The sequence below is a fragment of the Sinocyclocheilus anshuiensis genome, unplaced genomic scaffold (genome assembly GCF_001515605.1).
Source record: "Sinocyclocheilus anshuiensis isolate Anshui unplaced genomic scaffold, SAMN03320099.WGS_v1.1 scaffold1541, whole genome shotgun sequence".
Lineage (NCBI taxonomy): Eukaryota > Metazoa > Chordata > Actinopteri > Cypriniformes > Cyprinidae > Sinocyclocheilus > Sinocyclocheilus anshuiensis.
In genome coordinates this window covers 664,503-676,946 of record NW_015540952.1, presented here as the reverse complement: position 1 = coordinate 676,946, position 12,444 = coordinate 664,503, and the positions used below count along the sequence as shown (strand labels likewise).

General features: G+C 37.5%; 1 protein-coding gene across 1 annotated transcript in view; it reads right to left on the bottom strand.

Annotated features, from left to right (window-relative positions):
• Positions 1–12,444, bottom strand: part of LOC107689962 (coiled-coil domain-containing protein 186-like) — a 35,255-nt gene that overhangs the window by 19,089 nt on the left and 3,722 nt on the right. The window contains exons 2-12 of the mRNA XM_016488172.1: positions 11,326–12,173; positions 9,944–10,070; positions 8,383–8,511; positions 7,655–7,867; positions 7,421–7,540; positions 5,948–6,052; positions 5,584–5,682; positions 5,027–5,113; positions 4,794–4,936; positions 2,399–2,654; positions 1,410–1,599 (exon numbers count right to left, since the gene is read on the bottom strand). Coding sequence (XP_016343658.1) covers positions 1,410–1,599; positions 2,399–2,654; positions 4,794–4,936; positions 5,027–5,113; positions 5,584–5,682; positions 5,948–6,052; positions 7,421–7,540; positions 7,655–7,867; positions 8,383–8,511; positions 9,944–10,070; positions 11,326–12,152 — 2,296 coding nt within the window. The 5' untranslated portion in view covers positions 12,153–12,173. The remainder of the gene's footprint in view (positions 1–1,409; positions 1,600–2,398; positions 2,655–4,793; positions 4,937–5,026; positions 5,114–5,583; positions 5,683–5,947; positions 6,053–7,420; positions 7,541–7,654; positions 7,868–8,382; positions 8,512–9,943; positions 10,071–11,325; positions 12,174–12,444) is intronic.

Below are 12,444 nucleotides of genomic sequence, written 5' to 3'. Positions count from 1 at the left end.
ACACACACACACACACACACACACTCCTGGCAGAGACAAGACACCTCAGTAACGGTAATGGGACAATGACTGAGTGCTTGTACCGCTCAGTGCCTCATACTAGTGCTGCACTTGCTGGTGGGGGGGTTATGACCCACCAGAAAATGACCACCCACCAGGCACATCTGTAGTATCCATCAACTATGCAGAATTAAGGTTCACATTTAACATGCAGACCTTGAAAAGATACTGAAGATCACAGGGACCCAAAGGAGAGGAAAAAAATAGATTTGTTTAAAAATACCTTCACGTACTGTATGCCTCCTCTGACACTAAAGAGAGTCTCATGGTGCACATTCTACTCCATTGTCCTCCCTTGTCTCTTCTCTCAAAGAAAAGACACTATGTCTTGTGCCCTAACCTAGCCTTTCCTGTGGCTACAGTCAGGCACAGATACATAAACTCAATCTGTCTGCATTGAACGTCAGTCTGCTCCACCGAGAGCGTCAATATGGCTTGATAATTACTAACAGTGCCTGTGGGCTCCTGGGAGCGTGGAGAAGTAACTCAATGCGAGCCTATTAAAATAAATCGAATTCTAGTTAAGACATCTAGACACAGAGGAGAAAAACAATATGAGAGTGGAACGATATAGCCATTTTTTGTAATCGTGTTATGATTAGTTACTTTATTGTCTTTCATTTTGCATTAAAATCATTCGCATCAGTGGTTCTTAATTGGTGGGTCGTATTGCAAACCAAAAATGGGTCGCGGGGTTGCTCTGATAAAACAGCATGAGAAAAAAGCAATGCTAAATGAAACTAAACTTACAATTGTGCATATTTAGGATAAAAAATAAATACATTTTTAAAAGGGAGGAGAATGTTTCCCATATTGACGTCAAAGGTTGTGCGTCCAACAGTATTTTGGCTGGAGTTACTTGGTAGAAGCAAGCCAAATTAGGAAGATGCCAGCATGGACCTGTTGTGTGACATGCTCTCATCCTCTGAAAACATGAACAAACTATGCAACAGACCGAGACTACACTAAATATACCTTTGTCTTAAATATCTATATGTATATATAGCCACTTAAAATTAACAAATTCTATTTTTTGTTTATTTATTTATTTTTCCAGTAAACATCTTTGTTAATTTTGGTGGCTAGGGTAAAATCTGGGTTCCAAGCCAGTTTGATGCTTACCATCCTTCTTGACCATGAAAAGCTTGTTTTGCAAAAACATGTGGTTGCATTTGAGATCACATTTTCTCACTATTTCTGGCCTCAATATAAAAACAATAAAATAAAATAAATAAAATCTATAAATAACGAATCAGCAATAAAAAATAATAAAATAAATCAATCCATAGAAATAAATGTAAATCAATAAATAGTGAAAATGATTTGAGCTGCTTGTGAAAAGCGCTAACCCTGCGTGAGCTGCTTGGTGAGGTCTTTGATGTTGGCTGCCTGTTTTCTCTTCTGAGTGACCAGATCATCTCGTAATTCCTCCACACGTGTCTTTAGTTGTGATGTCTCGGTCTGTAGTGTTGTTCTCTCTGTCTGCAATGCCAGAACTTCCTCTTGCCTTTGTTTTTCCTCTTTCTTCAATCTGTCCATCTGAAAACATACACAAAATGCTTCAAAATGAAAGGCATCTAAAACATGCCAAAGTTTTGTGTGTGTATCTGTAATTTAACTGGTCAGTCAATACACTTATACAGATGTCTTATGTCAAACTAGTGCACACTGTTAGGATGTAACCAACCAAAAGTAGTGACGCAATCAACGTTTTCAGTAATGTGACAATATCCTAGCTATTTCGATAATAGTGTAGGTTTTCCAGTAGCAAACAAAGAATTTATCTATTTATTCCAGCAGGTAGCATTGTAGCTAGTGATAAGTAATCTGATTTGTTTCATTGCAAGGGCTCATTGTAATAAATTAGATCATTATAGTTTAATTTCAGTCATTACTCAGTAGTGTTCCTAAGTGGCATTTTACGGCTCCTTTTCTGTGGTGAATAAATTTCATGAAATATTGCTGTTTGGAAATATTTTCACTTCAGATATAAAAATGATTATTTATTATTAATTGCATTTAGTCTACATTTGTGTTCAAGCTTCATGCTCTCCCCTAATTAAGATAAATGTTTGTATGCCAAATAAATATTGCGGACAGTTTTAATAAATTATCTGATAATTATACAATTAAGATATTAACCTTTTAAACAGCTTGAATAAATGTAGATTTTAATATTTTTATTAGTGCCTTGTACTGTAGCCAACTACTTTGAGAGTTGCTTGGCTGTAGTTCAACTACTTTTAATTGCAAGTAGCTTGTTACTTTGCATGGTACGGTTTCCAAGAAACCTCCCCAACACTGATAGAGCGGTTTAACACAAGCAAAAACGTCTTACCGTCTCAGAGAGGGTTCTCTCGGTCTCCTCTAGTTTGCTGTGCAGCTCTCTAGAGGTGCTGTTCAATCTGTCCAGCTGGGCTTGTAAGCTGTTGCTCTCAGACTGCAGCTGAGCATTTTTACTGGTCAATTTCTCAGTAAAGCCCAGTAGCTCCGCCTCTCTTGTCCTGCTTCCTTCAATGTCCCTCTGCAAGTCAGTGATCTGGGAGTTCAGATTCTCCACCTCCTCCCGCAAGGATGCAATCTCCTGATCATCCCTAAAAAAAGACACATACACATCAGACACGAGGACCAACACGTGTACAGGCCGTGCTATTTAAGTGATTTCAATTCCACCCTTGTCTAGTTTCATCATAATGGTGTACCAGTATTCCCACCTGACCAAATGACTGCATAGACCAGGGCTGTCCAAACTCGGTCCTGGAGGGCCAGTGTCCTGCAGAGTTTAGCTCCAACCCTAATTAAACACACCTGAACCAGCTAATCAAGCTCTTACTAGGCATAGAAACTTCCAGTCAGGTGTGTTGAAGCAAGTTGGAGCTAAACTCTGCAGGACACCGGCCCTCCAGGACCGAGTTTGGACAGCCCTGGCATAGACCATAAAAGTGTCAGACTGAAGGCTCTAAATCAGTGGTCTCAAACTCAATTCCTGAAGGGCCACAGCTCTGCACAGTTTTGCTCCAACCCTAATCAAACACACCTGATCCAGCTAATCGAGGTCTTCAGGATTACTAGCAGAAACTTCCAAGCAGGTGTGAGTTGGAGCTGGTTGGAGATAAGCTCTGCAGAGCTGTGGCCCTCCAGGAATTGAGTTTGAGACCACTGCTCTAAATCAATACACTAAAGACAAGGTGTGTCATTCTTGGGAATACACATAACTCATCTGCAGTAGAGTTTTTAAATACCCTCAAAATAAGAATGAGCTAATATGGCTGAATGACATTTATGTGGCCACCAGAAGTGAAATCAGAGCAGCCCCTGTGAGGCGGCCACGGAGATATGAATTATTCTGTCGGTGCCGCAGGGGCCCGTGTGATCACACTATAGTGGATTCACATCCACCTGCAGTTCCTGCATCAGCAGGGTCCACCAACCGCTGGGAGATCACTCAAGGTCAGGCTGATGTACAGATGCTCCATGCTCAACAGAAGCACGGCAAAATTAATAGGTCTAAGGATCTGAAAGTGGGATGAAGATGGCATTCAAACATGCTAATGAGAACAAAGTCTGTAGTGTTATCAGAATTATTATAGAGTAGAGAAGACTGCATATTTATATGCACATAAACAAAAATAAGGCTGAGCAATGGGAGTAAAGTCCAGTGTTATGGTGTATTGCATTAGCATTATTTTTAGCTTTTAACTTTTTTATTAATATTAGTAATTTTGTTGTGTTTTTGTCATCTTTATTGTTTTTTATATAGATGTGTATTTTTATTTATTTTATTGCAGTTTAAATAATTTAATTTAGGTGATTTTAGTACTTCACCTTAACATTTTATTTCATTTAGTTTCAGTTCAGTTAGTCTTTTTATCTAATATTTATTTTATTTTAGCTTTATTTCAATTAACAACAATTAACAACGCATTTTTAATGTTTATTTTACTTAACAATAACAACACTAGTCTATTTAATGTCATATAGTTTTTTTTTCTTTGAGCTTCATTTTATTACTTAATGTTTACTTTATTTTTTTTAAAGGCTTTAGTTTATACTATTATTTTAATGTATTATTTAGTATTTTCAACAATGAACAATTAATAGCAACATTTTAAATAATTATTTACAACATCTATTAATCTTAAAGATAACTTCAATATTATATATATATATATATATATATATATATATATATGTGTGTGTGTGTGTGTGTGTGTGTGTGTTTGTCTGTATATAACTAATTATTTGTTATTTATTATACAATTCTTTCTATTTATATGGACAGACATGAATTAACAATTAACTATAGTATATTTAGCAGTTTATTTATCAATATTTATTATATTTTTAGAACTTGTATACCTAGATTAATAAATTCTTTAGAAATTGTTCATTGTTTATAGTTCATGATATGTTCAATGTTAATTAATGGTAACACTTTACAGTTAGGTTCAATTTGCTAATTTTATTGGCATTAATACTACACTTTGAAAATAGTTAAAAGGATTATGTTCAATAGAAAATTAATTTTGAAATTGGTTTAAAAAATTTCACTGGTATTGGTACTGTTACAACTTCAGCCTCGACAAATTAATCTCATTTCAAGACCGGAAAAACTAGTCCTAATGATCAGTGTATGCTGCTGTGTACAGCTTAGGCTCTATGAGAGGCTCTGGTAGCTGAACTAATAATAGACATGGTCGGTGGTAGGTTGCTGCAGGAACAAGCGTTCAGACCTCTGGTGCTGCTCCTCTAGTGTAGTGATGGCGGTGAGTTTTTCCCTCTGTTTCTGGATCTCAGCCTTCTGTCTGTTAATGATCTCTCTGTATTTGCAGAGTTCGTCTTCCCAGCAGGTACGTTCGTCCTCTAGACACTTAACCTGAGGGCCAGAGTGAGTGCCAAAGTGTCAGAATAATGTACTCTTACACAGAGTCATTTCATAGTGTTATCTTTAGAAATGAGTTTCCACCTTGGTCCGCAGGGTGGTCAGCTCATCTATGCCTTCTTTAAAAGTTCTCTTCAGATCCTCCAACTCCTTAATCTTAGCTTTGTGCATCTGCCAATCAAACAAGATGACCATGAAAACCCCTCCTTTCGCACACTGTATCGCCATTATTCATTACTGTAATCACAATCAGCAGAGGACGCCTGCTAGGCAACACTATGTTAATAATGCAAATGAGAATGCAAATGGAACTATTTCTTGCACAGGGGCGACTCATAAGGGAGTACACACTCTCATTGTCGGCCTCAGGTACTAATGACGCTTGGTAAATGGAGGCTCATTTACACCTAAATACATTTAAAAGCAGGTGGCAAAGTGCCATACGGGCCAAACAGTTTATCTCAGAGGCCAAGTGGCAGAACCGCTAAAAGAAGCAAACCAAAGACATATGAGGTGCAATATGAACAAACACCTGCCCCCCGAAAGGTAACTTTTACGAGGCCTCTGTTCTCTACTGAAGCACATTACTTGATTATAAATGAAGAAACTGATGTCATTAGGGCTTTATATTATGCCAGTACCTCTAGCTGGTCTGTCTGCTCTTGTTTTTGCTTCTCCAGCTCTCCTTTGGTCTCTCGCAGCTTTGCATCCAATTCATTTGACTTAATCTCCTCAGACTCCTGCAGGAGACAGAGAGAGAGAGTATAATCACTGAAGTTTATAACAAGCAACAGAAACGGCAAATTAGCTATACCCCACAGATGAAGATAAGCCACTCAAATTGTGTTGAGCAGAGGACTAAAGCAATCTTTTTTAATAAACTACTTGAAATCTTGAGATCTCCAACTCATGTTTTGCATTCTACATGCAGGGCATATGTTTGTATATGGTGCCCTCTAGTGGGCAGTACTGGTTTCATGCCATTATACGGTATGTAAACAGTACCTGGTATGTTCGGATCATGTCCTGGCAGTTTTTGCGAATCTGTTCAGTCTCCTCCTTTGCTTGAGTCAGCTTGGCAGTCGTTTCTCTTAGTCTGTCTTTTGTTTCCTGTTATTAAAGAGACATCTCAATAAAGTGACATCAGCAATACACTGTTGTTATTGTTAACTAAAACTAAAACTATTAAAAATAATTTTCATTAACTGTAACAAAACTCAAATAAAATAAACTATTAGATGAAAAACCTACTACTAATACTAATACTTATAAATATGCTTTAGTTGAAGTACAAAAATGACTAAAACTGCAATAAAAATAAATTAAAGCTATATATAACTATAAGAAAAACAATGACAAAAACACATAACAAAATTATTTATACTAAAATGAAAATTGATCTTATAAAATAAATCCTAACTCAAAATATTAATACATAATAAATAAATAAATAATATTCTAAAATACTGTATACATATAGTCATGCACCAAAATGTACATTTTTTGCCAAAACAAAACTGGACGCAATTGGTAGAAAATGACAATTTTAAATTTAAATGTAAAATTTAAGCCTTATAGTTATTTAAGTTTTGATAGTTATATATTTTTTTTTACATTATAAATGACATATTTAAGTAGTTACACTAATCCCTTCAATTAGAGTGACTTTACAATAAAACTGGATCTATTTTTAAAGGAACACTCCACTATTTTTGAAAATAGGCTCATTTTCCAACTCCCCTAGAGTTAAACAGTTGAGTTTTACCGTTTTCGAATCCATTCAGCCGATCTCCGGGTCTGGCGGTAGCACTTTTAGCTGTAGCTTAGCATAGATAATTGAATCTGATTAGCCCGTTAGCATCTCGCTCAAAAATGATAAAAGAGTTTCGATATTTTTCCTATTTAAAACTTGACTCTTCTGTAGTTACATCGTGTACTAAGACCGACGGAAAATTAAAAGTTGACAAGTGTGCCCTTAACAAGCTGTTTAAACTACAGTGGAAATTAACGTTCCTCTTCGTCAACATTGAAGTCTGGCCTTTGGCTAGATCATGGCTGCTATAATAATGTGCCCTATCATAAAAGAGTGAGTGCATTTCTAAAGACCTGTTCACAGCTACTATAAACATAACTATAACGTTAACTATATTAGCGTCCATACTAACGAATTATAACATTCTTTTTATTATAAGTGCTGTTTTTAATGCCTTCTGCTGCTTTAAATGCACAGGCTTTTTCAAATTGGGTGTATTCTGATTGGCTGTCAATGTTTTTCAACGTTCTTCACCTGGAAAAATCATTCCAAAAGTAATTCCAACGATATCATTCCTCTGTGTTGTTAGTGTTATAGCTGTGATATAGATAATATTCTCATAGAATTAGAATGACTATTAAAATTTTATAGTTTTAGTTACTGTTATAATTCATGCTTAGTGTGAACAGCCTTTAAGTCTGTATTCACAGTGTTCTCTGGTTTACCTTGTGAGCATCCGTTTCGCTCTTCAGCTTGTTCTGTGCCCACTTTACTTTGATGACATGAGAATTGATTTCTTCCTTGACTTTCTCCAGTTCACGGGAAAGTCTCGTCACTTCATTCTCCTATAGAAAAGTAATCAAAGACAAACACTCCTGAGAACCTATACACAATCAGTGCATACTGTAGATTCACACACCATAACAAGCATCAAGGTAAACTGTATTTTCATGTATGACCTTAGAGTCATAGAGCTGCTGCAGACGTCCTTTCTCTTGGGCCAGTGTGTTTCCCCGCCGGGCCTGTTTGTCTACTTCTGATGTGGCCTCCCGTAGCTTCTTCTCCAGCTGTTCCTTTTCCCTCCGCAGGTCCAGAGCTTCCTTTTCGCCTCGAACGTACTTCATCACCATTGTCTCCTTCTCCTGCCGTGCCTCCTCACATTTCTTATTGGCCTGTTAACACATGAACAAACATTGTTTATGGATCATGTGAGATCAGAACCTATAACCATCCAGTTACCAGCCCGAATATACAGTACACCATTCTATGAAAACTTGGACATATTTGATGCGTCTAATGACAGTGAAAGAGCAAAAGAGAGGCCCTCGCACTTGACTGAGGAGTTTACATGAGAGTGAGGAGCGGTTTGAACAAGTCCTGCCAAACCAAACACAGCTCTTTCCAAATTTTTATGACGTAGTCCTCAATATCTGAATTCTGGACTTTACATTTACCCACAGTTGTGTGGAATAAAAAAGGATGAGGACAAAAAGACAAATGAAAACCCAACACTTGACATCCTAATGACCCTCTTTCACTTTGTGCAAACAAGATTGCAAGACTGACATGATTTCATTTTAAAGACGCTGCTATATAAAGAGCACAGACTGATTTAGAAGTAATTTAGCCAGTGCTCTTATGCAAGAAAGGCTTTGTTTGGAGTGTCTCCATGGCGATGACCTCTCACCTGTTCAAGTCGATAGGTCATCTCCCTCTGCAACTGCTGGATGGCATTCTTAGCGGCCTGATCCTGGTGAACCAGTTTGTCTCTGGAGTCTTTTAGTTCCTTCATAAGTTCCTCCAACCGGCTTTCAAACTGGTGAAACAAGAGAGGGAAACAGTTAAAAGGCCGTGACTGTGGTAACCATAAACATATTCATATTGACGACAAAAGAGGCAGCTCTGACAGACAGTAGCTAATCCGAAAGAGATCAGTGTTTACACACCCAGCGAGTTCAATATGACCTGCGTCTTCATTTAAATGTCAAGTTCTGGACAGCTTATGAAAATAGATTCAAACTAAAATTTAAATAAGTGACAAAGGCTCCATTCAGGTTTCAAAAAATAAACCGTTCCCTTTCTGGCAACCATGTGTAGGAACCAAGTGTTCAGTCTTCTTCACAGTGCTACTATTGAATGAAAGTAAACAGACAGGCAAGGTGTCATTCAGATGAAGGATTTGGCGGTGTGGCCTCAGATGCCTGTTCTGACTATGAGGAGAAACCATGACAGCAAAATGCACACATTAATTCCACGTGTCATCATTACTGCAACACTTAATTATGGTTTCTCAACCTGTTCCCCCCCCAAAGGCCGCTCTGTTTGATCTGTGCTATTACATTCTGTGACATGGGGCTCTTTCTGATTGAGCGAAACTACGGTCTCTCTTAGCCTGGAGTCGCTCTCAAACAAACCTGCTTTTCCAGAATTGGATGAAAGCTCTTCAGCAAACAAGTGTTCTCTAATCAGTGCAACAAGGCACAGTCATGGATGGCCATCCACATACTGAAAAGGCATTTAAATAACAAATAATGCCATTGAGCTGAACATACCTAAAATCTGGATACACTAGAAATGAGTAGTAATGAGAGCATGGATATACACGACTGTTCAAGGGTTTGGGGTCATTAAAGAAATGATTCAGTAGGGATGCATTAAATTGATCTAAACAAAGATTTGTATACACCAAAGAATCCTGAAAGAAATGTATCAAAAATATTAAGCAGCACAACTGTTTTCAACATTTAGGCCTATAATAATAAGAAATGTTTCTTGAGCACCAAATCAGAACATTAGAGTGATCATGTGACATTTAAGACTGGAGTTATGGCTGCTGAAAATTCAGCTTTGCCATCACACAAATAAATTACATTTTAAAATATATTCAAATAGAAACACTTGTCTTAAATTGTAATAATATTTCACAATATTACTGTTTTAATGTATTTTTTATTAAATAAATGCAGCCTTGGTGAGCAATAGAGACTTCTTTCATAAACATAAAAAAAAAATTTACTCCAATTTATTCTAATTGACTTCAAACTTTCAGTAGCGTATATTCATAACCTTTGGACAATATATGAAAATTAAAGCAAATTTCAAGCTAAACTGTTTAATCTTTACAACAATGTTTCTTTAACGCTTCCTTCTATTCATGGTTGGTCAAATAGATAGTCAGGTTATCCAAAAAACCAAAACAAAAAACAAATGAAGACACACATACACAAACAATTTATGGTTGCCTTTACTTTCTTAATGGTGCAAAGATGTTGTTTCTCTGTCTCCATCCTCTTCTTCAGCTCATCCCTCATGTTGTCTTTCTCAGAGCAGATGCCCAGAATCAGCTCCTGATGTTTCTTATTCTCATCAAGTAATCTGAAAAACAGTTACTAGCTGTCACTACCAATGCTAGCTCATTGTAACACGCTGGAGCTGTTGTACTGTGAAATAACACTGCTTCTGTTGTGTCCATCTGTTATTTGCTTGTCAATGAGAGGAATTCTTGTATAAAACTGTTGATCTAAACCACATCAAGGACAACAACTAATTGTTTTCAGTAAAGTATTAGGCACCAATATTTGTCAATGTAGAAAAGACCATGTGATATTAGCAGAGGGAACAGGTGTCTGTGAGCATCACACATCAGACAATATTAACAGCAGGCCAAGCACAGCAGAGCTGCGGACCGGTTCCAATATGCAAGTCAGCCAGATGCCCTTGCAAAAATTAATGAAGCCAGAACAGGCGGTGGTTTTAGAGCAGACAGGCGAAGGTTGATCACAGCATAAAATAATCAGTACCATTAGCACCATAGCAAAAGAAATCATATTTCACCAGAGTTATGAAACAGCAGTCTGAATTAAATGTAATGAGTTAAACAGGCAATGAATCATGAAATAAGACAAAGCCAATGTCATTCTATTGCATGGTCTTCAGTAGCTGGACGCAAAAACAAACACAAAGCACAAACATCGTAGTTTGATTCATAAATCTTTGCCTGTTCTTTCAATGAAACAGTCAAAAAGACTCACAACAGACTACAGAATTGTTTTGAATCATCCTAATAAATCATTCACTACTCCCAAAACTGTCTGTGTGTATGCAAATTAACATCCGACTCAATTAAATTAAGTATAATTACTGGGTAATTAATTATTCATATAATAATAGGCCTAGTTAAACTTAACAAAATCCAAAATATATTTTATAATAGATTAAATATTCATTATTTTTATTATTTAAAAAAATGATTAAATATTTTACAAAAACATGGAGGACAAAACATATTTCTATTATAATATTAAAAAAATTATTATCTATTTTATAGAAACTTACATAATCCTGATAATTCATGAACTCATTTCCCTTGATTAGCTGATGTTTACGGGGGCGCGGGGTCAATGTGTGAATTGCCACACACTGGCAATGAAAGACAGTGAAGTGTAATTTTCATGCAGGTAAGAATGTCAAATTAAACTAATGATTTACCATCTCCTGCTGCTATAAATCAAACAGCAATGGACTATAACCTCTCGAGAGCTGATTGAAGTGAGCTATTAATCAATTTATTTGAAGCTGCGGATTCGGGTGACGTTTTAGCTCAACCGCGCATCACTAATCAACAGCCTACCTCTTGATGGCTTTCTCCTGTTGGGAGTACTTGTATTGTACACACTTCTCAAATAGAACCATGGAGTTCTGGTCCTTCTGAAGCCCATTGGGAGGACTTCCCTTGCGCATGCCATCTGACTGACTGTTCAACAGCTCATCCTCCAGCTCATCCAGCAGAGGCTCCTGAGACAGAGAGCGCTGGATCTCAGACAACAGTTTTCTGCTGCAGTCGGTGTCATACGGGCTCATGGTGGAGTTGGATTGCGAGTTTTGGGGTACTGAAACAACATCTGGAGTTGTTGGAGTCAAAGGAGTTCTGTTAAGGTCTGTTGGCCCATTGAACATATGTGTGGATGAAATATCATCTGTCCCATTCAGAACAGAGGAAGAATATTCCTCAACTTCATTGTGAGTCCCACCTTCTAATTCTGGAACCACCTCTGCTGGTTCTTCAAGGCCAGAACATTTGAGTTCTCCATCTAGAACAGCAGGAAGTGATTCCACAGCACTGTCGTGAAGAGCTGGTGGAGACCTGGCATCATCAATGGAGGCTGTTCCACTGTCACCGCTAGTGTTCCCATCACCCAGGGCATGTTCTCCAAGTCCTTCATCTCGCTGGACCTCCATGTGCATGTCTGGTCTCTGACCTTCTCTGTCCACACTATCTGAAAGAGTACCATCCAGCTCAAGACTGTCCAGCTCAGTGTCTTCCTCCTGTTCTTTTAAATCAGATTCACCCCCACTGCTGAGGACATCGTTTGACCCTTCCAGAACCATGCTGACCTCTGAACTTTGGGATGGGTGAGAGGCAGGGGTCAGTTCGCTGTGACAGTCTGATGGCTCCATGACCTCTTTCAGCTACTGGCACTGGAAAACACAACACACAAAATTCAGTCACATGCACGTAAAACTCAAAACAATGCAGCTTCCTACCATACGACTCACTTTTTAATTCAGAATAATTACTGACTGGTTATTCATATAATGATATATAGGCTTAGCTAAAGAAAATCCTGAAAATATTTTTTATAATAAATTAAATTATTTATTTATTGCTATTTAGTTAAAAATGTAATTAATTATGTTACTAAAATGGGCAGGGGGCTGCAAAAAAAAAAAAGAATTCTGTGGGTGACAC